The sequence below is a fragment of the Zea mays genome, chromosome 1 (assembly GCF_902167145.1).
Source record: "Zea mays cultivar B73 chromosome 1, Zm-B73-REFERENCE-NAM-5.0, whole genome shotgun sequence".
NCBI classification, from domain to species: domain Eukaryota; kingdom Viridiplantae; phylum Streptophyta; class Magnoliopsida; order Poales; family Poaceae; genus Zea; species Zea mays.
Window position 1 is genome coordinate 221,930,557 of NC_050096.1, and position 26,524 is coordinate 221,957,080.

Genomic DNA, 26,524 nt, shown 5'->3' on the forward strand with positions numbered 1-26,524 from the left:
AGACAATAATATATGGGCCTTATGGGCCTTAACACCCCCTGTCAAACTCAAGGCGAAAGTGGAGGATTTGAAGCATTGAGTTTGATTAGATGAAACTGATGTTGTGCCCTAGTTTGTGCTTTTGTGAAGAAATCCGCAAGCTGTAATTCTGAGGGAACATATTGAAGATCAATGGTCTTTTGATGAGTGATGACAATGAGATCTAGTGAATGAGACATCAACACCAATGTGTTTTGTGAGTTCACGCTTCACTGGATCATGACAAATTTGTATAGCTCCAGTATTGTCACAGCGAAGAAGTGTAGGCGAGTCACAAGAAACGCCTAGATCAGCCAAGAGCCAACGAATCCAGATAATCTCAGCAGTAGTAGTAGCCAGGGCTCGAAGTTCTGCTTCAGTACTAGATCTAGATACAACAGCTTGCTTCTTGGATTTCCAAGCAACAGGGGATGATCCAAGAAGAATACAGTAACCAGTGATGGAGCGACGATCTGTAGGATCACTGGCCCAGGTAGCATCAGAGTAAGCATGAAGCTGAAGTGGGGAATTTGAGTCATAAAATAAACATTGTGTTTTGTCCCCCGTAAATATCTAAGCACACGAAGTAAGTGCCCATAATGAACTGATGTAGGAGCAGAGACAAACTGACTCAAGATCCGAACTGCATGAGCAATATCTGGCCTGGTGTAGGGCTGGGGCTCGCGGATTATCTGATATCCTTTTCCCTCGGCATACTAATTGAGGATTTGGTCTCTAGTATGCTTAGTGTTCTGGTGCTCCTGCTCTTTTTCTTTTTTTTGGGTGGTGTGTAGAGTTGTATGAGGTTCTTTAACACCTCACCCCATCTTTATTCTACTTAATATAATGATACGCAGCTCTCCTGCATATACGAGAAAAAAAATATCTGGCCTGGTGACAGTAAGGTAAACTAAGCTGCCAACAAGATGTCTATATTGAGATGGATCCTCCAAAGGTGTCCCATCAGTCGGACAAAGAGATAAGTGAAGATCCATAGGCGTGGCAACAGTGCGAGTATCACTAAGACAAGAACGATCAAGAAGGTCTTGTATGTACTTGGCCTGAGAAAGATAAATACCATTTTGAGTCTGCAAAACCTCAATGCCCAAGAAATAACTGAGTGCCCCCAAGTCAGACATTTGAAATTCCTTACTCAGAGACGCCTTCACATGAGCAATATGGTCTGGATCATCGTCTGTAATCAACATGTCATCAACATATAGTAATAGCAACGTGCGTCCTCGTGAAGAAACATGAATGAACAATGTAGGATCATGATCACTAGAATAGAAACCACAAGCCTTGATGACAGAAACAAATCTCTCAAACCAAGCACGAGGAGCTTGTTTGAGACCATACAAGGCTCGACGGAGACGACATACATGCCCTGATGGAACCTCTATCCCAGGAGGTGGATGCATATAGAGTTATAGACTTCCTCATGTAAATCACCATGAAGAAAAGCATTTTTGACATCCATTTGAGAGATAGTCCAAGAAGATGAGGCTGCAACTGCAAGTAAAGCTCAGATAGTAGTCAGATGGGCCACAGGTGCAAAAGTCTCATCATAGTCAATACCCTGTGTCTTTTGAAAACCTCTGGCCACAAGACGAGCTTTATATCGCTCAATAGACCCATCAGATTTGGTTTTAACCTTGAAGACCCATTTGCACGTGATAGGTACAACACCAGCAGGTAACGGAACAACATCCCATGTACATGTGCGATGAAGGGCATTTAATTCATCAGTCATAGCAAGCTGCCACTCAGGTATACCAGAAGCCTCTTTATAAGATGATGGTTCAACAATGACTACACCAGCACGGGAAAACCCATAACGTTCTGGAGCTGCAATAGCCACGGTCACGAAGATGATACCCCTGATTAAAAATAACATGAGAGTCATCATTGTTAGTACAAGTATCAGCAACAGGATCGTCATCAGGACTGGTCGTGGGAATAGAGCGAGGACGACGAATGTAAGTCTGAGTGACAGGTGGTTTGGAAGAGTAAGACTGAGATGGTGTGGAAGTGGAAGGTGGTGTGATGGGAATAAGGACATCTGGGGTAGAAACAGTAGGTGGTGATACTGATGAAGTTTCAGAAATGGGAGGAAGGCTCATGAAGGAGGTTGACTCTGTGGAATAAAAAGAAGGATGAGTGAAAGAGTTGTAAAAGAAGGGACGATTTTCATTGAAGCTCACATCTCGAGAAATACGCATGCGACAAGAAGATGAATCATAACATCGTTAGCCTTTATGTTCAGGGCTGTATCCAAGAAAAACACACTCAACAGATTGAGCAGTCAATTTAGTACGTTCACGAGGTGATAATAGTACATAACACGTACATCCAAAAACTCGAAGGTGGTCATATCGTGGAGGAGTTTTGAAAAGAACTTCACCAGGTGTTTTGCCAAAGAGTTTGGATGACAGTTGTCTTTGTCTATTGATGAGGTAAACCGCAGTAGAAACTGCTTCACCCCAAAAATGTGAAGGGACAAAAGAAGATATCAACAAAGTGCGAGTAGTTTCTATAATGTGACGATGTTTGCGTTCAGCCACACCGTTCTGTGCATGAGCACTAGGGCAAGAAAGCTGAGCAAGAGTACCCTCTGAAGTAAAAAACTGGCGGAAATTATCAGATAAATATTCACCACCAGAATCAGAACGAAAGGTTTTAATGTGAGTGGAAAATTGAGTGTGAATCATACGAGCAAAGGTTTTATAAATAGAAATCAGCTCAGAGCGGCGTTTCATGAAATAAATCCAAGTGTAGCGAGAATGATCATCAATAAAAATGACATAGTATTTATATCCACCTTTTGACACAAAAGGTGCAGGACCCCAAATATCAGAGTGAACCAAATCAAAGGGTTCAACAGAATGAGAATCACTAGTAAAATATGGAAGTTGTATTTGTTTTCCAAAATGACAACCCTTACAATGTAAATCAGACTCAACCGAAGTATGACCTAAGCAACCTGACTTTATTAGAGTAGACAATCTAGATCCACACAAATGACCTAGACGATGATGCCACTGGGCAAAAGACGCAACAGAAGCAAGGCTGCAAGGGTAGCTGAAAGCACATGCGCTGGAGATGTAGCCAAGGAAGGAAGCCGCAAAGAGTCTAAGATGTAGAGGCGAGGAGCAGCTCTACGGCAACGGCCAGTCCCAATCACTTCCCCTGTGCGAAGGTCCTGTACAAAACAAGATGAGTCATCAAATCCGACAAAGCAATTATGATCCGTAATTTGGCCTACTGAAAGAAGGTCCATAGATAGCTCAGGAACAAAGAAAATATTAGGTACTGTAAAGTGTGGATCTGAAAGAGAACCCTTATGAGTAATGTGGCATACAGTACCATCAGCTGTCTGCACTGAAGCACCATCTATCACAGGTGTAGTAGAAGCCAACTTTGACTGATCAGATGTGACATGAAAGGAAGCTCCTGAATCAAGTACCCAGGCCGACTCTGAAGTACAGGCGGACGGAGTGGTAGCAACAACAACTGAGCCTCTATTAGATGGTCCTGGACCACAACCACGAGCAGCACGTCGTGCACGGAAATCAGTCAACTTATCAGGGAACTTGACAAAGCAAAGCTCAGATCGATGATTGGTCTTGCCACAATGATCACAAGGCTTAAAAATATTCTTAGGTTTCTGGGCAGCAGCCAACACACTGTGAGGATTACCACCAGTAGAGGACAGAGAATTAAGACGAGTCTCTATAGCAAGTAAATCAGACAACGCCTTAGCCATTGTGAGAGTGTCAGAACCCTGAAGTAAACGAGCACAAAGAGAATCAAACTCGGCCCGAACGCCCATAACAAATCTGTAAGTGAAGACCTTCTCAATAAACTTATAAGCCGGACACGGATCAGCGGTACAAGCAGGCACCATTGATGTCAAAGCACTCATCAGGCGATCAAAGGCTGAGTAGTACTCATCAATACTCATATCATTTTGCTCAATAACATGTGTCTGCTGCATGAGAGTGTAATAGAGCACCACTGTCCTGAACAAAACGCTCCTTCAAATGAGACCAGATGACTTTAGCAATTTTGAATTTAGACAAACTCATAATCATAGACAGTTTGACGCTGTTCATCATGGCAGCCATCACTTTACCATCATTAAGCTGCCATGTTTTGATATCAACAGCATTGCGACGATCATCAGCAAGAACAGGTGCCGCATCAGTCAAATGGAAGAGTAATCCATGTCCCCGGAGTGCAGTCTTAACACAGAAAGCCCACTCCGAATAATTTTGACCATCAAGAGTGATATTGACCACAATAGCATTTGTCGCCATATTGAATTGAATAAAAAATCAGGGAGAATAGGAGACCTGAGACCAAACAAACCAGAGCAGCCCGACTTGGACGAGTTGACAGAGGTCCTGGGCGCGGAAGCTGAGTTGAACAGCGGCTGGCGGGAGCAGCGACGTCGCAGATCCGCGGCCCTGTCCGCAACAACGGCGACCGGTGCAGATTTCCGGCAGAGCAGCGGATCCGCGAAACTTGTCCCAGGCGGCGGAACGGCGCAGGCAGAGATAGAAATCCGCCGAGATCCGGTCCCTGGCAGAGGACGGCGAGATCCCCTGGCCGCGGATCGACGACGCTCTGCCCCTTGCAGAGGACGACACTCTGCCCCTACAGGCGGACGACGCCCTGCCCCAGGCGGCTGACGGCGCGCTGCCCCTGGCGGCGGACGGTGAAGGAGAGAGGGAGATCCGCCCCTGGCTGGCGGCGGATCGATGAAGAAGGCGGTGGCCGAGATCCCCTGGCGGCGGACGACGCGGCGGAAATCCCGCCCTGGCGGCGGACGGCGCAGGCGCAGGCCGAGATCCGGCAGAGGACATCGAGATCCCCTGGCGACGGACTGCGTAGGCCGAGATCTCGCCCTGGCGGCTGACGACGCTGGGCGCAGGCAAGATCCGGCCCTGGCAGCGGGATGGGGGAAGGGGAAGACCGCGCGACGGTGGCAGAGGAGGGAAGGGGGTGGCCGCGACGGCAGGCCGGAGAGCTGGCCACGATGGCAGCACAACGACGACGCGACGACGCCAAAAATTTGGATCAGGGTCGGGTTTAGATGTAAACCCTAACCTGCTCTGTTACCATGTGACTAACCTGGATTAGGCGAGATAATAGCCCCCTTGGGTACTGTAGCATATATATAGGCAGACAATAATATATGGGCCTTAACAGAATAGTCTTTATTACAACATCCAGATAATAGTATCTTAAAATGTATCATCAAAGTAAAGCGGATAACATGGGTAATCTCCCACAGGAAAATGACCGGCGCTTCGTTAGACTCAGTATTCATCGAAATCTCCATCAAGGTCTTCATCACCCTCTGATCAAAATATTAGTAAGGGTGAGCTCACTTATGGTCGGGGCTCAACAAGTGGGGGAAAAATTAATGCAAGTTTAACAAGGTGAGGCTAAGGTTGAGCAGTAAGCATTTTAGTTGGTCAATATTTTATTAACAACACCTGTTTTACTAATAAGTGTGTATCCCAAGTATCCCATTTAAACAAAGGTATAAGAGTATATAAAAAACACTTAAGTGAAACCACTTAAGCAAACCATTGGCAGATCATCAGATCTCGATTTATTGTCCATCTTTAAGTTCAATTATCATGTGAGGGTCTAGGTTGCTCTTAACCGTGAGCACGACTGACATATCAGTTTTACACTCTGCAGAGGTGGTACAACTTTACCCACAAGCCATGTATCCCATCTAGCCTGGATTGATCGGACCCGTAAACACTGCCGAGGTGAATAGCTAGGGATCCATTATGACGCTTTCACAAGATACACTTAATACAAAGCAACCCGCTAAGGTTTCCAAGTCGGTGTGGAGGCCCTCTGAGCGAGGTACCTTAGCCAAGAATACGTCCCATGTTAACGTGAGCTGCCACCACTGCCGCTCCCCCTCTTGCCCATATTTTAGGTAAGGTTGGTAGGTACTAAGCATATAAAGCTAATTACCAAAGCCAGAGCCATGATAGCACTCGTGGTTGCACTGTTATCCTGGGTGGTCATTCCATGTTCCAATTAATATGAAATAATCTTGTTTAACCATCGGGTTAACACCATAAAGCCAATTTCATTTCTGGAACATTAATATCAAATAATGAGTGACATCAAAATTATCAAGTTGAGCGGTAGCCAAATTTGCAAAGCATAGTATTTGCCCAGGGTAATCAAGGAATACAATTGGTAAGTCTAGAAAATCCTTAATTAGGCAAATCCCATCAAATTATGCAGTATATCCAAAAAGTAAACATTATTATATGCATTAATTGGGTACAAATAGAATATGCAGAGGGAGAATCCACTTGCCTTGCTCGAAAGTTTCCTGTGGGTCGTCCTCGAACAAGTTGGGTTCGTCTACCTCACAGTCCACTTCTAGCATCGATTTGCATATCGTACATACAAAAGAATACGTACGCCAAATAAATAAACATACACCAATACATGGGTAATCATTCACCATTACATTCACATTCATACATCACACTCATCACACTGATAAATACGTCTTAAAGCGTAAATACTTATTAATTCATTATGACTATTACTGCGAGACATTATTGATGAAATTATGAGTGGGTGGCTATAATACTAACATTCTTTATGAAACAAGGCTAATTATTTTCTTTACTACTAATAATAGACTAATAGATTTTATTCCTTTTATTTCTAAACAGAACGTATGCGTATAGCTAAAAATGGTTCATTCATGATTCTTCTAACATTAATAATCTAAGGTAGTGTTTGGTTGAAGAGCTAAGTAGAACGAAGCCGTTCTGTTTCAGTTTTGTTGCTGTTTGGTTACAAAGTAACTAGAACGGAATGGCTCCAATTAGGGAATATTCTCCTCAGATTCGGAACCATTCCGCTCCAAAAAATCAACCGGACGGAGCCGCTCTGTTCCCATCCCGCTCTCACAGTCATGCTCCGTTCCGTTCACTCTGCAACCAAACAAAAAACAGAGCCGCTCCGTTCCAGATTACTAAACACAGAACAGAGCGGCTCCGTTCCTAGAATCAGAGATGGAACGGCTCCGTTCTACTTGGCTCCTCAACCAAACACTACCTAAGAAGCAATATAAATCATTAATTGGACTTTTTATAACATAATCATGGTTATTTTGACATAAACAAGTGTTTTACTAATTTTAAGAATTTAAGTGCTATACTCATGGACACATTTATTTTGGCTAGTAAAAACCTATTTTTATTACGACTAGTGATATTCTTTTAGTTTTCTCTTTTCTTTCTAAAAGAAAGTATCAATAATAATCAGAGGTCAAAACATCTAATAACCTATAATATTTGTATTGCCATGAGTTCTATACCATTTACTAATTCCGTGCTCAAGAATTTCCCATTGTTTATTTAGTGAGCCTAAATGCCTATGATACAATTTCTAGATAACCTCTAAAATCCATCGCAAACTAAATTAACTATGAAATTACTTATCTAGTGTTCTTACTACTAACATGCGTCTACCAAATTTTGTCATTCTTTATTCAAATCCTTAATTCTAAATAAATCGCAAACCAATATCATAATAATAATTCACTAATCCATCGCATACCAAAAATCAATAGTGCACATAAGCATGAATTTTTCCGAACCACAACATTTCACATTACCACATAATAATTACAAAAATTCATAAACTAATTCGAAACATGCTTTGGAAAATAAATCAACATTTTGGGGTTGTCATCAACCTTGGACTTGCTCGTGTGAAGAGGAAAAGCTCGTCGGAGGGGGGGGGTTCAGACGAGTGGGAAAAGGGCAGGGGCTCGGCGATTGCTGCGCGGTCGACGAAGCTCCGACGACGGCGTGGGCGAGCTCCGGCGATGTATGGCGAGCTCCAGCGACGAACGACGAGGGAGAGAGAGAATGCGAGGAGAGAGAGCTCGGGTAGGGGAGGGAGAAGTCCATGGCGCGTCCGACTTTTATAGAGAGGGAGGGGAGAGGGAGAGGGAGAGGGAGGGGAGAGCTCCATTACTCGGATTAATGGCGGCGACCGTTTCTAATGGCATCAATGGAGAGGAATGGGGGAAGGGAGAGAGAAGGGGACGACGGCCTTGAATGGGGCGCGGCGTGCATGGCGCGGACGCCAAGGGGCGCGACCGGGGAGGCAGGGCGCGGGTCGGACACTTGGCGCGGCGGCGGCTCCACGCGCGGGCGCGCGGCCTGGCGGCGCGGGGAAGACGACCCCGCGGGTAGGGTCCGCGTGGCGGTGGGGGTGAGGGGGAGGAATCCCTGGCAGCGGCGGCTGGTTAGGGCGCGGGTGGGGCTTAATGGGCCCCTAGTGGGTCGCGGTTAGGATTAGGTTTTTGTTTTGTTTTTTCCTATTTCTTTTCTATTTCAAAATATATTTTTAAATAACCCTAAAAATCATAATAATTATACCAAAATTATTTATAACTAAAATATTTATTTTTGGACTAATAATTATTATAATATTTAATTGGATTTTCATTAAGAAGGAAATTCGACTAAATATTCAAAATCAAACATGACTAAAACCAAAAATTATTCTCTATGCAAAATAAAAATCAAACATTAGAAAGAAAAGTTATTACCCTAATTATCATTAATACTCTTAAATGTATTATTTTAGTTGATGGTTTTTATAGTGTCACAGAGAGGGAACTGGAAGAAAGGGCGTCGCTCACGTTGACAAGTGTGGATGCAGTCAAACAGAGGAGGCACATGGTCGGATGGAGGAGCATCGTGCCCACGTGCGGTCGTATGTGTCGGTGGACACCAGACGGAGGAGCACTGTGGCTTCGCTCACGTTGATGCAGCCAAACAGAGGGGCGCACAATCGGATGGAGAAGCACCGCGTATGTCACCTCATGCAGCGTCGCTTACGCGCGGACGTACGAAGAAGTCCCGCATACAGGCGCACGACTGGACGGAGGAGTGCATCATCTCCGCGAAGGAGCATTGCACCTACCCGTGTGTAGATCAAGACCAGACGGTGGAGCAGTGCGTGTATACGCCACACAGAGGGGTGGACGACCGTTTGGCGATGAAGACCGGACGAAGGAGCCCACGCGCGTGGTCGGACGTAGAGGAGGCGACGTCGATGCACATGAACAGACCGGAGCAGAGGAGGCACGGAGCGGACGACTCCGACCTAGACGCGACGAGCCGAGCAGGCACAGTGCGGACGACCCCTACCTGGCTGCGATGACAACCTTGAGGCGGGCGGTCGACGTGCATGCACGGCTGACCAAGGAGGCGTAGAGTGGACAACTGTGACTTGGACGCGATGGCTGCATTGAAGATGGCGGCGTCGATGGTTGTGACCTCGATAAACGTTGTGACGAAAACCTTGAAGATGGCCGCGACGAGCGGGGGCACGACGTGGTGAGGCGAAGCGACCACGACGGCGGCCGTGGAGACAGCCAAATCCATGGCGAGAAATCAGGCCGCAATGGCGTCCGAGAAATTTGGCTGAAATTAGGAGATGCGATTAGAGATCCTAATCCTAACCTGCTCTGTTACCATGTTACTGACCTTGGGATTGACAGATGATAATCTGTCCATGGGGACTGTAGTATATATAGATGTAATCAGGCCTTAGCAATAGGATGGGCCTTAACAATGTTTACTGTTTCAGAAAGCTTTGGCTTCATATATAAAGAAATATGCCTACTCGAATGCTAAGACTGAAGACCTATGGGTTGTTCTTGAGGAGGAATCTGGGGAGCCTGTTAAGGATTTGATGACTACATGGACTAAGCAACAAGGATATCCTGTTATTTATGCAAAAATCAATGGACATGATTTGGAACTTGAACAGGTTTGCTGAAAAAACTTTTATTTTCATGTTTGTCTTCAGTAATATATTACTTGTTGGTCTGTCAATTTCTATGTTATTTAGCTATATGATGTATCTAACCGGGTCACTTGGTTGTTATTTCTTGGGACCGCTATTTTCGTGGTAGTTGTTTGGACCATTAATAGTTTCTTCTATAGTCAGATAACATGGAACTTGTGTTTCATATTGACTTCAAAATAATATTAATTAAACATGATTATATTAGTGCTCCTTTCATTTGCCCTAGTTTTAATACAACATCTGTTTGTATTATATCACAAAGTGAAGCCATTAAGATTTTTAAATTAGGATTGTCAGTTGTTTGACCTTGAAAGTTGAAACAATTTTATTACCTTGCCATAGTGTTCTGTGGTGTCATTTCTCAGAAGAAAGCCAATCTTTTACAGTTTACAACTTGAACCAGCAAAATGCACCTGCTTGTCCATCGCAGTGCTTATGTTATGCTGAAAGGTTGTTGCTAAGTCATTTGTCCTCTTACAGGCACAGTTTCTATCTGATGGATCGTCTGGTCCTGGAATGTGGATTGTTCCTGTAACAGCATGCTGTGGCTCATATGATGCACAGAAAAAGTTCTTATTGAAAGATAAAATGGATAAGATAAATATTAAAGAGTTTTCTGACTCTCAAAGTGCTGATGGGGAGAAGAATCAAATCATTTGGATCAAATTGAATATTGATCAAACTGGATTTTATAGAGTGAAGTATGATGATGAACTTGCAGCTGGACTTGTAAATGCAATCAAAGCAAAGAAGCTCTCATTAATGGATAAGATTGGTAAAGATAAGAAAAAGTTAGTGCTATTGTATACCTTTTCAAGGTTTTTGACAAGGTGACACATTCTTGTTGCAGGTATCGTGGAAGATTCATATGCGCTCTCTGTTGCTTGCAAGCAAACACTGACGTCATTGTTGCGACTGCTGAATGCTTATAATGATGAGTCTGATTACACTGTACTTTCACATGTAACCTCTGTAAGTAATCTTGTACCTCCAGTGGATTCTAAAACCTTGTATCTCCAAATCAAATATGTGGCATTTGATGTTTCTATTAATACCAGATTCATGTGTCCTCTTTATTGGCAGGTATGTTTAAGCATTTCTAAAATAACAGTTGACGCTACTCCTGACTTGAACAAAGATATCAAACAGCTTTTGATCAACCTTCTTCTCCCAGCTGTCATGTATGCCAATAGGCTTCATATTTTACTTGTTTTCACCATGTTTATTTGTGGATTAACATAAAATTGTGTTAAGTTTCCATGTTTATTTATTTGTGTTGTGTCCTACTTCTGTGTATCTTTGTGCATGTAAACAGAGAACTAGCTTAAGCTTAGTGTTAATTTCTGCTACTACAAACATTCTTGCTGCTCCCTTGTCGTGACTTGTGATCATATTAAAAGGCTCCATGTGCCTAATATTTCAGAAAGTTAGGCTGGGACCCCAAGGATGGTGAGAGTCATCTTGATGTAATGCTTAGATCACTGCTCTTGACTGCGCTGGTCAGACTTGGACATAATGAAACTATAAATGAAGGAGTTCGGCGTTTCCACATCTTCTTTGAAGACGGCAAAACTTCCCTTCTTCCACCAGATACTAGAAAGGTCATAGTCCTCACTGTTTTTCCTTACATACCGTCAGTGTTACATCTTTGATGTCTAATATGCAATGTTGTGCAGGCTGCATATCTTGCCGTGATGCGAACTGTTAGCACCTCAAGCAGATCCGGTTTTGATGCTCTCCTTAAAATCTACAGAGAAGCATCTGAACCACAGGAGAAATCACGTGTCTTAGGTTTGTGTTCACCTTTTGGTTTTCCAGCTAGGCAGCAACATAGTTTTTTGTTTCATCATGTGGGTTATCCTGAAAGTAATGTTTCTTTGTTTACAGGCTCCCTGTCTTCATCACCGGATCAGGATATTGTTTTGGAGGCATTGAACTTTATGTTTACTGATGAGGTTAACCTCTAACCATTTCTGTTTTTACAGTTATCATATTGCAAAATTATTCCAAATACTGTCTTCAAGTCTGCACCATGATTTTAAAAGCCCAACAGTGAGCATTATGTTCCAACCACCAGCTTACCCAGGTTGGGATTATGTTCACACAAAACAGGAAAGTAAGTTTTGAGTATATAGAGAAGAAATAAAATTGAGGATTGTTATGCTACACAATCCAGGCATGGCAGATCTTATGTTCAGGGCTGGTACGCACGACCACCTTCACTGTCTCTTGTAACGGCGACCACCTTCACTGTCTCTTGTAAAAGTGGTCTCGGCTTATGGATTCTAAGGGAGCGGTGCTGCCGGTTTTGTTGGACTTTGAACTACACGGAATCCCTATCCATGCTTGGGACGCCATGACTATGAACCACTTGCTTAATCCTTTTGCTTGTGTTCATCAAGTCCATCCAGATACCTTGGAGCTAAAAGATGTGGCAGTTTTCCGGTGCTCTGCTTGGTGTTTGGACATGTCTCTGATTCTAGCTTCGAGAGAGCTATGGATTGTTGAGCCCCCTTATGCCGTTGAGGGTGATGTCCCTGGAAGGAGAACGTTGATGTACTCAATCTGCATCACTTTCTCCTCCCACCCTTCGGCAGGATGGATCCAATCCTACCCCTCAAGCTGTTGAAGCTGATGGTGATGACAATCGGTATGTGCAGCAGCGACGACTCCATTCAAGATCCCCTCCGGCACGTTGAGGTGCTGATGGTGACGGCCAGTCGGGCCGTCTTTCTGTTCACGATCGTTTGGGTCCAAGAGATGGCAGTAGGAAGCAGGGTCAAAATTCTGAAGAGGTGTATTCGAGGTGTCCAGTGGGATTAAAAGAGGGGATCATTTCTCCTGGAATGAAGAAAAACCTTGTAGATGATCATCAATCTCGTGGAGACATTTCATCTGTTGATTCGCCATCCATCTGCCTGTCCCATATCGCGGAGACACATTCTGAGGCATTGGTGTAGATTTCATCTGTTATTGAGGAGGCTGATAGCGGGATTCGCTCAACCCCTGCTATTTTAGGTGCTGTTTGTGTAATGGAGTCTTCAGTGTAGCAGAATTCTGACGCTCTGGCTCAATCCTTGATGGCCGCCCCTGAGGCTTGTTCACCGGCAGGGGCAAGGTCTCCAGTTCGTGCGCTTATCCGAGGCAATTCTGGACTTGTAGCCTTGATCGGAGATCATAGAAGCAGAGGTGCAATCGACCATTGCTTGTCTTGCGCTTGACAAGCACCGAGGCCCGATGGTTACACTGGAAGGTTTTATAAGTCTTGCTGGCATGTTATCAAAGCGGACCTGGTCGCTGCTCTAATCTCCCTGCACCAAGGAAATGCTAGAAAGTTTGGGTTTTTAAATTCAGCATATCTTACCCTCATCCCCAAGAAAGTCGAAGCAGTATCACCAGGGGATTTTAGGCCTATTAGCCTTATTCACAGTTTTGCAAAGTTGGTTACTAAGATCATGGCTAATCGTCTTGCCCCTTTGCTCCATAAGTTAGTGGCAGTAAATCAGAGTGCTTTTGTTAAGGGGAGATCAATCCATGATAAACTACTTGATGGTGCATCATACGATCAAACATCTTCACAAGAAAAGGTTGCTAGTCTGTTTCTCAAGCTGGATGTTACGAAGGCCTTTGATTCGGTCTCTTGGGCCTTTCTGTTAGATGTCTTAGTTCATCTGGGTTTTGGTCCGAGGTGGTGTAACTTGATTTCAAATATGCTTTCCACCTCTTCCACTCGGGTTTTGCTGAATGGTACTCTGGGAGATCATATTAGGCACATATGCGGGGCCTGAGACAAGGTGACCCCCTTGTCTCCTATGCTGTTTATCATAATTATGGATGTGCTTAGCAGTATTTTTAAAGAAGTTGAGCGGTGAGGGCTGCTGCAGAGTCTTGACAATGATAGAATCAAGTCAAGGATTTCACTATACGCTGATGATGTGGTTTTATTTATTAAGCCACATGATCTTGAATTGAGGTGTACTAAGGTTATTCTTGACTGTTTTGGGGAGGCCTCGGGGTTGGTTGCCAACATGCAAAAGATTGTTTTATCCCTATTGCTTGTAATGATCAGGTGGTTCAGGAAAGTGGTTCCTTACAGCAGTGCCCTTCAGCAACCTTTCCATGCACCTACTTAGGGCTGCCCATATCCAACAAGAATCTATCGAAGGGTACTCTAATGGTTTATGGTTTGGGTTGAGAAGATAGCTGATCGTTTACCTTCCTGGAAGGCCTCCCTTCTTAACTTGGCGGGCAGAACTGCTTTGGTTCGTTTCGTGCTCTCCACCATTCCTTTTTACCTCCTTATCACCATGATTGTCCCGAAATGGGTGATCAAGGAGATTGGCAGGGTTAGAAGGAGCTTCCTTTGGAAGGGGAGAAAGGAAGTAAATGGTGGCAGCTGTCTAGTGTCTTGGGACATTGTTACTAGACCCCTTTTCCTAGGAGGGCTGGGTATACCAAATCTGCATTTTCAGGGATTAGCGATGCAGGCAAGGTGCCTTTGGCTGTAGAAGACTGATGCCAGCAGGCCTTGGAGGGACCTGGACCTTCCCATTCACCCGCAGGTCAGGAAGTTCTTTGTCATCTCAGTAGTTTCGTTTGTCGGAAATGGTGCAAACACCCTGTTTTGGTCAGATCGCTGGTTGGAGGGGTGTGCTGTTTCTGAGGTTGCTCCAGATGTTTTTCAGAAGGTTGATAAGAAAATTGTGGGTTCTAGGACGGTGGCTCAAGCTCTTCAAAACGTTTTCTGGGTGCGAGATATTAAATCACCTCTTTCCTTTGCTGGGTTACAACAGTACCTCCTTCTGTGGAACGTGGTCAATGAGGTTGTTTTGAAGGATGAGGAAGATCATCATTCTTGGAAGCATGAGGCCTTAGGTCTCTACTCTTCTAAATCCTCACGCGTGCCATTACCTTTGAACCTTGGAAGAGGTTGTGGAAGACTTGCCCCCCCCCCCCCCCCAATGCAAGTTTTTCTTATGGCTGACTATTAGGGACAAATGTTGGACTACTGACAAGCTACAGTCGAGAGGTCTACCTCACCCGATTGCTTGCCCCTTATGTGACCAAGTCCAAGAAACATCGCAACACATCTTAACCTCTTATGTTTTTGCTCATCAGTTTTGGTTCAGTATCTTCTCCCCCTTTGGCTTGGGCTATCTGACACCCAGTCATGATGTCCCATCCTTCGCTGATTGGTGGCGGGATGTTAGTGGCAAAATCACCAAGGGAAAAAGGAAAGGTTTTAACTGTGCTATCATCCTTGGAGCCTGGTGCCTTTGGTTGCAGATAAGTAGGGCTGTTTTTGAGGCAGAGGCTTCTTCTATTCTGTTAGAGTGTTATTTACGTTACTGTGTATATCTCCATTGTAACGGGCCTTGGCCCACATCACTCAGCTATATATATACACTCCCAACCTCGATTAGGGTTAGGGTTTCCATTCCAACTTGGTACCAGAGTCAGTTTCTCTCTCTTCCCCCCTCCCACCAATAGCCGTTGGGCTGCTCCCCCTCCCAGCCGGGCGTCCCCAGCCTGGCCACCGGCCACCTTCAGCTGTGCCCTCCCCCACCGGGTGTCCCTCTCACGGCACATCTCCTCCCTCTCTGGCGGCGCGTGACTCCTCCCTCCTCGGCTGCGCGACGCGTCTACCAGGCGGGCCTCCTCCCTTTCCGACGCGTGGCCTCTTTGACTTCTCAGGGCCGTCTGCCCGACGGCAGGTGTGCACGTCGGTGCCTCTTCCTTCAGCATCCCGGCTGCACTTCCCGACCTCCCCCCATGGCCGACACCACCAGGCCCGATCCCGCTGTCGGCGCGCCCAGCTCGCCGCCTGCCGCCGTTGCTCTATTTCCTAGCGGCCATGGCTGCCATGGCGCGGCCTAGATTCTTTCCATGGCCCCCTACAGCGACAACACCCAACCCATGCCGATCAGGCTCGTAGACACCACTGACACGGGCTGCCATGCCATTGTCATTGGCTATGTCCCCCTCCCGTCTGCTGCTGCAGCTCTCTTCGACACATCCGTGGTCACCGGTCCCCTTCCCGGCGTGCAGAGCTTCACCCCACAATATGCCATGACCGACCTCCTTCCCACCATGATTGCTGCGCCCGCCAGTGACCTCTCCCTCGCTCACAGATTTCCCAGCGACGCCGTCGCTGTCCCGGCCACTGGCGCGACCGCCCTCCCTGCCACGTCGGCCTGCTCCCCACGGGGCTGCTCAACGCCACTGCTGATCTCCCCTCCATCGCTGGTCGTGGACCCCTTGTGGACGCTCCTCACGTTACTGTGACGGCTCTGCTGGGCTTCGCACCCGCATGGTCATTCTTCCCGGCTCCCTCTCTGGCTTTGCCTCCGGAGACTCCTCCCTCGATCGTGGCTCCCGTCCCAGGTCCCGTGTCGGTGCGTGTCCTCCTTCACGACGACCACCTTGTCCATGGTATTTTTGTGTCCTTCGACCAGGTCATGAACCCTGTTCTCCATGACTGCGTCGAGCTCCACCCCCAGGCCGACCGTCACGTGCCAAGACCCACTGTCTTCCTCCGTGCAGCGATCACCTCCCTGGCAATAGAGCCTTCGCTGTCCCCCTCCCCTCCCAGTGGCATTGTCGGAGCACCTCCCCTAGCCCTTTCCACGCACCTCGTGGCCTCACCACCCTCCCCCTCACCCACCGACTGTGTGGTCGACTCCGGAGGCTCTTTCCACACCACTCCTACCGCTAGCTCGTTATTCCACTCCCATCCACCACACCCCTCACATCCTCTCTTTGTGGGCAACGATTCCACCATCCCGATCACCTTAGTAGGTGCATCGGTTTTTCCGGGACCTTTCCACCTTCACGACGTCCTTGTCGCTCCTGATCTGACCCACCCCTTCTCTCGGTTCGTCGCTCTACTAGTGACAACCACTGTTCTATGGAGTCTGATCCCTAGGGGCTCACCATACGCCACCTTCCCATGTGTGCCGTGCTTAGGGGTGACAATGAGCTCTAAATTTTACACTATAAAATATAAGGATCGGATCGGGTTAGGATCGAGCCCTATTTCTATTCATTTTTGAACTAAAAATAATTTAGGGTCCTAGCAATTTGTGAAGAAGCATTTGGATCACGATCCATTACCATCCCTAGCCGTGCTTGCTCGCTATGATAGCTCCGGCCCCCTCTACTCTATTCACTTGCCTTCCACTTCTCCCACCAGCGTAGTCTCCCCCCATGCTCTTGCTACTACCACCACCTCCGTCGTTTGGCATCGTTGTCTCGGGCACCTTGGATCTGACATGATGTCTTAGCTTTCCAACCACTCAAACATCTTCTACACTCAGGGTTCCTCTGAGCTCCTCTGTCATGCTTGTCAGCTCGGTCGTCACTCTCGTCTTCCTTTCTCCGCTTCCACATCCCGGGCTGCTCAGGCCTTTGATCTTGTCCATTGTGATCTCTGGACTTCTCCTGTCCTCAGCCTCTCTGGTTACAAATACTACCTGATCATTCTGGACGACTTCTCTCATTTTCTTTGGACTGTCCCACTTCAGCTGAAGTCCGACACGTTCACCACCCTCACCCACTTTTTTGCCTGGGTCTCCACCCAGTTCCGTCGCCCGGTCCGTGCCCTCCAGTGTGATAATGGCCGCGAGTTCGACAACAACGCCTCTCGCTCCTTCTTCCTCACCCACGACGTCTAGTTGCGTCTCTTGTGCCCCTACACCTCTCCCCAGAACGGTCGGACCGAACGCATCATTCACACCACCACCAACATGATCCGCTGCCTCCTTTTTCAGGTCTCTCCCTGCCAGCTATTGGGCGGAGGCCCTGAACACCGCCACACATCTCAACCGCCTCCCCTCGAAGGCAGTGAGCCACCCACTCCCCACTTCGCCTTGTACGACACAACCCCCTCTTACGACCACTTAGCGTGTTCGGCTATGCCTGCTATCCCAACACTTCCGCCACCGCTCCCATAAGCTATCTCCTCGCTCCATTCGCTGCCTCTTCCTTGGTTACTCCCCTGATCATAAGGGTTATCGCTGTCTTGACCTCGTCTCCCACCGCATCATCATCTCTCGTCACATTGTTTCCGACGAAGATGTGTTTCCCCTTGCTGGCTCCTCCCCACCCACCGATGTCGACTCACTCCTTGAGTTCGATCCGGTTCCCCTCCACCCCAGGCGCCCCGCCTTGCGCCGTTGTCCACGCCACGCACGGCTTCGCCGCCTCCGCTCGTGCCTCTACCCGCGCCACGTGCGGCCTCAACACCTTTGCTCGCACCTCTACCCGCGCCACGCGTGGCCTTGACGCCTCTTCTCACGCCACGCGCGGCCTCGTCGACCTCGCCTGCGCCATGCGCAACACTGTCGACCCCGCCTACGCCACACTTGGCCACGTCGACCCCTCCCATGTCATGCGCGGCCCCGTCGACGAGCGCGGCTCGCTTCACCGACCCCACCCTCGTCTACCATCACTGCGGGCGGGCCAATCCCTCGGGTCCCGTTGACCCAACCCCGTCGACGAGCATGATTTGCTTCGCCGACCCCGCCCTCGTCTACCACTGCCGCAAGTGGGCCACACCCTCGCCTCTCGATGCCCCACCGGCCCGCACCGAGCTTCCTGTGTACCACCCGATCGACATCCGTTGCGACCCAGGGCATGTCCACCTGATGGTGACTCGCCACGCAGTCGACGTTCTTCGCCCCGTCATTCGGTTGATCCTGGCGGCTGACACGACTGCCACCCCTCCGGGCGCCTCCCCGGTCCCCTCCTACGTTCTCGCCGCCCTCGCCGACCCCCACTGGCGTTGCGCTATGGAGTACGCGGCCCTGCTAACCAACCACACCCGGGACCTCGTGCCGCGTCCACCAGGCACCAACATGGTCACTGACATGTGTCTCTTTCGCCACAAGCTGACCTCGGACAGCTCTCTCGACCGCTACAAGGCCCGTTGGGTCCTTCGGGGCTTCACCCAACGCCTCGGAGTGGACCATGACGAGACCTTTAGCCCCGTCGTTAAGTTCGCCACCGTTTGAGCCATCCTCTCCCTCGCCCTCTCCCATGACTGGGCGATCCATCGGCTCGACGTCAAAAATGCCTTCCTCCATGACACTCTGACGGAGACTGTCTACTGCAGTCATCCCACTGGCTTCGTTGACGTCGCTTGCCCGGATTTGGTTTGCCGGCTGAACCGCTCCCTGTACGGCCTCAAGCAGGCGCCATGGGCTTGGTACAGCCGCTTCGCCTCCTATTTGGCCTCCATCGGCTTCGTCGAGGCCAAGTACGACACGTCCCTCTTTATCTACTGACGCGGCGACGACATCGTCTACCTCCTGCTCTACGTTGACGACATTGTGCTCACGGCATCGACCGCCGACCTTCTACAGTGCACGATCGTCGCCCTTCAGCGGGAGTTCGCGGTGACGGACCTGGCCCCCTTCACCACTTCCTCGGCATCACCGCCGAGCGCCGGCCTCAGGGTCTCCTCCACTAACGCCAGTACGCCATCGACATACTAGAGCGCGCTGGCATTTCCGACTGCAAGCCCTGCTCCACGCTTGTCGACACTCATGCGAAGCTCTCTGAGGATGACGGGCCCCCGATCACCGACACGACGTCCTATCGGAGCTTGACCGGTGCCCTCCAGTACCTGACCTTCTCTAGGCCCGACATCGCCTACGCCGTTCAGAAGGTGTGCCTGCATATGCACACCCCGCGAGAGCCCCACATCACTGCTCTCAAGCGGATTCTACACTACCTCCGCGGCTCCCTCGACTACGGCCTCCTACTCCGACCCTCCCCAACGTCGAAGCTCGTAGTCTACACCGACGCTGACTGGTCTGGCTGTCCCGACACGTGCCGCTCCACTTCCTGTTACACCGTGTTCCTGGGCGCCAACCTCGTCTGCTGGGCTGCCAAGCGCCAGCCTGTCATTTCTCGCTCTAGCGCTGAGGCCGAGTACCACGTTGTGGCCAACGACGTCATCGAGGCCTCCTGGCTACGCCAGCTTCTCCAGGAGCTCCACAGCCCCCTCCAGCGCGCCGCCCTCGCCTACTACGACAACATCAACGCGGTCTACCTCTCCACCAATCCCGTGTACCATCAGCACACGAAGCACGTGGAGATTGACCTGCACTATGTCCGTGAGCATGTCGCTGTTGGTGACGTTCGGGTTCTCAGCGTCCCCACCACGCTTTAGTTCGTCCACATCTTCACCAAGGGGCTGCCGTCGAGTGTTTGTACCGAGTTTCGCTCCAGTCTCAACATCTATACATGATAGAGTTGAGACTGCGGGGGGGGGGGGGGGGGAGAGGGTGTTAGAGTGCTATTTACGTCATTGTGTATAATGGGCTTTGGCCCACATCACTCAGCTATATATATACACTCCCAACCCTTATTAGGGTTAGGGTTTCCATTCCAACTTATTCCCATGGTGTAGCAATGTTTCCTAAATGAGTTAGGTTGCTGGGTCATGGCTGGGGCTAAGCACCTTGACAGTCTTGGACTGGCTAAAGCTCTGTGGGTGGCTGAATCAAATTAGTTTTGGTCTTTTTATTTTCAGTTTGTTTTGAGGCGGGGCCTGCATGCTTTAGCTCTGTTGCAGGGCAGGTTTTCTTTCTTTTCTTTTCCTTTTGTTTTCAGCTCTTTTGGGCTTGTACTTCGGTCCTTTTTCTGGACTTTTCTCCTCTTAATTTAATGATGCTCTTCCTGTTCGAGAAAAAAATGTTGCCCCGGTTGTTTCTTTAAAACATGCTCTTCCTAGCTGTATGTACAAACTTAAATCTAATTTGTTGCTTGCTTATTAGGTGCGGAATCAAGATTCATTTTACATCCTTGGTGGCATTAGCTTAGAAGGACGAGAAATTGCATGGACCTGGTTGAAGGTATGTTATTTAGTTGCAGGGCATCTAGGCTCAGTTTTTGTAACAACATCATATAAGATATCATATCATATTTCTGATATATTTTAAAGAATAATATCTTATAAGATAACATATCATATTTCTGACATATTTCAAAGTTTGCTTCTGGCCTCTTGAGAAATTAGTGTGGCATGGCTTTAATTTTGTGATACATGTGTTGAAGTTATGCTGCTTATTTCTCTACTATATAAAGCACTAGTTTCCACGGTCGTCGTGCGTCACCCTCCCTTTCCAGTTTTATGCAAGGTAAAACTGTGCACAAGTGGGGATTTGAACCTTGGTTGTTGGCTCTACATTCATACCAACCTAACAAAACACATATTTTTGTGTTTTATTAAAACAAAATCTACTCATATGATATATAGAAACTGTAGTAGCAATGCACGAGCATCTGACTAGTCTCCATTAATGAATCAGATAGGAATCCACTGCTTCAAAAGTAAAAAAGGCCAGATCCAACGCTTGTGGCTCCTACATGAGTGGGGTCTGGGCAAGAAATAATACAAGCCTTACCTCTGTAGAGAGGCTGCGTCAAAGGTAGACTTTTGGCTTAGTGGAATGGCTTCTCTCCACTGCTCAGACCTGTCCTTCAAAAGTAATGTACCAAAAAAATGAATCTTTACTCAATATGGTGCATTGTATCCAGACCGCTGAAGACGTCATAATGAGGGGCGCCCATGCGGCACATTGAGTCAATGGTCTTGCTTCGGTAACGTGCGGGTTACTGGCGCAGCCCAGACCTTGCGGACTTCGCACATCGCGTGCATTTAATGTGGGGCGCACACCACCTGACACTGGCGCGGGCAAGCACGCATCTCGTCCGAACTTAATGCTGGCGGGCCCCATGTCAAAGGCTTACGACAGGCGTCCCCGGCCACGTGTCGGCACCAGACTTCTACCTGGACAGGGAGCAGGTGCGGGAACGTATGGCGACGTGGCACCCCCCGATGTCCCCTGACTAGGGGTTTGGAACTTGCTTGGGGGTGTCCGGGCCCCAGCCGTAATGGTCCGGACACATGGCGGCACCGGGCCTCTCCTGGTTTGAGGTTTGGATGACACACGCGGGGTCCAGAGCCACTCCCGAGGGTTCGGAACCGATCTTGTAGTCAAAGAGTGCTTTTACTCCAAGGACATGGAGCTGCTTCAGACCCCCTTTCCGGGGATCCAGACCTACGACCGAAGTTGCTGATTACTCCCCTCTATGGAGCTTCTGGTGATGCTGGTCTAGCCCAGGAAACGGGCCTAGCTGGCCCAAGGTCACATATGGTGGGCCCCAGTCCTGAGTCGGGCGGTCAGCTAGTAGTTCCGTGGCTATGGGAAGCCATAGGGGTCTCGCCTTGATCCAGCAGGAGTGGGTACCCCATATTTAGGGTACCGACAACAACTATATGCTGGTGCAACAGTCGATTAAGTCTCTTCACAAGAGGTAAGATGCTAGTTTGTTTTTAAAGTCGGATATTTCCAAGGCCTTCGATTTTGTCACATGGGCTTTTCTTCTTGTGGTGCTATCTCATCTTGGTTTTGGACCTAATTGGTGTAATCTGTGTCGACCACGTCTTCTACGCAAGTGCTATTGAATGGGTCTCCTAGTAATCATATTAGACATCGGAGAGGACTTCGTCATGGGGATACTCTATCTCCTATGTTGTTTGTGTTGGTCATGGATGTTCTCAGTAGCCTCTTTATACTGTCTTCAGTAGATATGGTAAAATAGGGGGATGCGAAACTGTAGATGACACTGTTTGACACTGTTTGCAGAGTGAAGTTTGAAATAGGGGATGAGATAGGACTATAGGAGATCTGCTAGAGATAGCCTTAGGTTTGCTGAAAACAGGGGGCTGCTACAAAGTTTGGGAGGAGCAGGTGTCCGGAACAAGCTTTCCATATATACTGATGATGTGGTCCTTGTTAAGCCTATCGAGGAATATTTAAATTGTGTTAGAACGATCTTGGATTGCTTTGGTACAACCTCTGGCTTGGTAACTTATATGCATAAAAGAAAAGATGTGCCGTTCCAATAAGGTGTAATGGGCAGGCTGTGCAGGAGGGCTGCAATGTGCTGTAGTGCAGTTCAGCTACTTTTCCTTGTAATTATCTGGGGCTGCTGATTTCAGACAAGAAGCTAAGAAGGATTGACCTTATGGTTTGGGTTGAGAGGGTTCGACTTCCTAATTGGAAGGCTTGGCTCCTCAATCTTGCTGGTAGGACGGCTATGGTGCGTTTTGTGCTCTCGGCCACCGGTTTATCTTCTAATTGCCATAAATATCCCTAAGTGGGTGATTAAGTCAATTTACATCTGAAGAGGGTTTATTTGGAAAGGAAGAAAGGAAGTAAATGGTGATAGTTGTCTTGTTTCTTGGGAGATAATTACAAGGCCACTAAAGCTTGGTGGTCTTGGGGTTCCTAATTTTTTCAATTCAAAAGCTGGGCATAAATGGTTGTTGTTGGAGAAAACTGATCCGAACAGACCTTGGCATGGGCTGAATTTTCCTGTGCAGCAGCAAGTCAGACAGTTCTTTGTGTTGTCTGTGGTTACTGTTGTAGGGAATGGGGCTAATACGCTATTTTAGTAGGATAGATGGTTAAATGGGAGTGGTGTCAATGACATTGCTCCTGTAGTTGTTTGTAAGGTTGGCAGAAGGGCTATTTCTTCCAGAATTGTGGCTCAGGCGATTGATAACTGGTAGTGGGTTAGTGACATCGAGACTCCTCTTTTTTGATTGGGTTGCAACAATACCTGCGGTTATGGGATGCTCTAAGAGGGGTAGTGCTTACCCATGAAGCTGATAGGCATGTGTGGATGCATACATCCTCTAGTCATTTCTCTTCCAAGTCGTGCTATAAGGCCTTTTTCACGGGTTCCATTATATTTGAGCCGTGGAAAAGGTTGTGGAAGTCTTGGGCTCCTCCAAAATGCAAAATTTTCCTCTGGATGACAATAAGGAATAAGTGTTGGACTACTGATAGGCTTCAAAAGAGAGGTTTGCCGTACCCGATGGTTTGTCCTTTATGTGACCAAGAACAAGAAACAGTCCAGCATCTCTTGTGCACTTGCATTTTTGCTAGATAGTTTTGGCATAGTATTCTCTCGCCCTTGGGGCTTGGTGATCTCACTCCTACTAGTTTGCTGTGTGGTGGGGAAAGGTGCACAAGAACATGAGAAGGGGTTTTTACAATGTCATCATTCTGAGAGCTTGGTGCATATGGCTCATAGTAACAGGGTTGTCTTTGATAGAGTGATTCCTTCCATGAGCATAGTTCAAAGAGTGTTTTTGCAGTTGGTGTGTTGGGGTAGGGCTCGTGCGAAGAATCTAGAGAGTCCAGGCCTTGCTGCTGCCTTTAATTTGGTCAGGGAAATTTTTAGACCGTGTCCAGTAGGTTACCCATATGGTCATCTAAAACACTGTTTTGCACTGTAGACTGTACTGTTCGCAGATTGAAGTTTAAATTGGAGATGTGATGAGAGATAAGATTGGTAAACTGCTAGAGATAGTCTTTATTATTTACTGTTTTGGCGAGTTGGGCCAGCCTACTCTTTTGCTTTTGCCTCTTTATTGTTTCAGCATAGGAAGAGGATGGAACATTAGAGGGTCTGGTTTTTCTGCCCTTTGGGATTTGTAATTTGGTCCATTTTAGAAATTTTCTTCTCTTAATATAATGTTGCGTAGATCTCCTGCTTATTCGAGAAAAAAAAACTGCATCTAAGCCACCTAAAAATACTGAAATTGACTTGTAAATCTAAGCTATCTATAAAAAAAGTAAAGGACGGACCACGAATCTTTGCTGACATAAAAGAGGGAGGATTCACATTTGGCAAGGGGCAATGTTGGCTGCACTAGATAGCACAGAGCACTAATCTAAACTTTTTTTTTTCCAAATTGTTAGTCCCTCTTTTCCAAAACATAAGGTATTTTAACTTTGTTCCAAGTCAAACTTCACTAGCTTTGACCAAATATATAGAAAAATGCACCGAATCTGCGACATCAAATTATTTTCATTAAATTTCACCATGCAACATGTCTTAATACTGCATTTATTTTGTATGGTAGATGTTAATGGATCTTTTTTCCTATAAAGTTGGCTACAGTTTGACTTAGGACAAAACTAAAACATCTTACTTTTTTTTGAACGGGGTATCTTATTATTTGACGCACTGTTATTGGAAACATGGTAGATATTTATGCCCATATTTGTCTCATTACAGGAAAACTGGGATCACGTGTTGAAGACATGGAAATCGAGTTCACTCATATCAGACTTCATTGAGTCCATTGTCCCACGGGTACACTGGAGACTTATCTTTGCTATTCCTCCCCATTCTTTCATTAAGTTAGTAACGTTAGCGCTTTTTGTGTACCTTGTGCTGATTAGTTTACCTCCGAGGAGAAAGCTGTCGAGGTTACCGAGTTCTTTGCTGGCCAAGTTAAGCCATCATTCGAGAGAGCACTGAAGCAGAGCCTGGAGAGGGTGCGGATCAGCGCGAGATGGATCGAGAGCATTAGGAGTGAGCCCAAGCTTGGTCAGACAGTGCAGGAGCTGCTGCAGGCCGATGCGTAAACATGTGGCCTGGAAGGTAGCGGTTCCTCAGTGTGATCATCTCATACGGGCTGTTCGGGTCAGATTAAAGTCGGTTGTTTAGATTGCTGCAGTTATAATCTATAGAGATAAACATTGTAGAAACAGTAGAAGTCGGTATAAATTAAACCTAAACGACCAGGCCTATAAATTCTTGAAAAGGTTCAGGTGGGCTTATTCTACATTGTATTGGCAGTTGCTTGCGTATGATTTGTTGAGGGAAAAAACTGATGCAATGACGTTTGTTTCAAAGAGTGGTGTACTGAGTCCATGATTATTATTATTTTTATATTATTGACAGTAGTAAAGAAGCTAAGGGCCCTAGGGCCTAATTTGGATACTCTAATAGTATTGACTTTAATCCACATGTATTGAAGTGTAGATTAGGGGTGTAACTTAAACTAATTTACACTCCAATCTATCTCAACACATGTGGATTATGATCAATATTAGAATATCCAAACAAAGCCTAGGCGGTACGAGATTAATGCACGGCGAGATTCTGAACACCTTAGGGTGCCTTTGATTCGTTTCGCATGCCTGACCGCTCCAAACAGGCTAGTTAGAGTTTGGCTCCTAAGATATAGGAATGAAACCCGTTTCTCTAACGCCTGGCTCGCGGCGAGATGCTGCGTCATGTAGTGCAGTTGAGCACAAACATACAGGCAATCAAATGTTGCCCCTCAACCCACTAAATACACAGACAAGCAACAAAATAAGCGTACGCTGTATTTCACTAGCCTGACCCATATGCAGCTTACCAAGTGTGCCCTTAGACATTTTGAAAGCTTTTAGCTAGATTGTTGTGAACATCTTAGGCCTTGTTCGATTGTGTCTAAATTTAAGGGGATTGGGGGATTAAATCTCCTTTTATTTATTTTTGACTAGAGAAAGATTTAATCCTCTTTGATCCAGACGTAACCGAAGAAGTCCTTTGGGTTCTAGAGCTGATAAATCATGTGATCCTAGCAACACACGCCTATTCATCCAATTGGTAAACGGGTACTGTTAGAGATAATCATAGAGATGAGCATATTTCTTTGTATCCATGATATATATATATATATATATATATATATATATATATATATATATATATATATTGCTCAATTGAATATCCATGAAAGGCACCTTGTATTGATTAG

At 47.0% G+C, this 26,524-nt stretch overlaps 1 protein-coding gene across 2 annotated transcripts in view; it reads left to right on the forward strand.

Annotated features, from left to right (window-relative positions):
* The window catches only part of LOC103643317 (aminopeptidase M1-B), a 37,847-nt gene extending 12,174 nt beyond the window's left edge, over positions 1–25,673 (forward strand). Inside the window, exons 10-19 of one of the 2 annotated variants that reach the window (XR_002266394.2) lie at positions 9,685–9,867; positions 10,387–10,681; positions 10,757–10,878; positions 10,990–11,087; positions 11,330–11,507; positions 11,583–11,697; positions 11,794–14,468; positions 20,688–20,765; positions 25,009–25,086; positions 25,176–25,662. Coding sequence is in view for 1 of the 2 variants with exons in the window: in XM_020546704.2 (XP_020402293.1) it covers positions 9,685–9,867; positions 10,387–10,681; positions 10,757–10,878; positions 10,990–11,087; positions 11,330–11,507; positions 11,583–11,697; positions 11,794–11,861; positions 20,688–20,765; positions 25,009–25,086; positions 25,176–25,361 (1,401 nt within the window). In the remaining variant the exon portion in view is untranslated. Of the gene's footprint in view, positions 1–9,684; positions 9,868–10,386; positions 10,682–10,756; positions 10,879–10,989; positions 11,088–11,329; positions 11,508–11,582; positions 11,698–11,793; positions 14,469–20,687; positions 20,766–25,008; positions 25,087–25,175 lie in introns of both variants that reach the window. The other variant, XM_020546704.2, reaches the window with a different exon arrangement.
* The last annotated feature ends 851 nt before the right edge of the window (positions 25,674–26,524 follow it).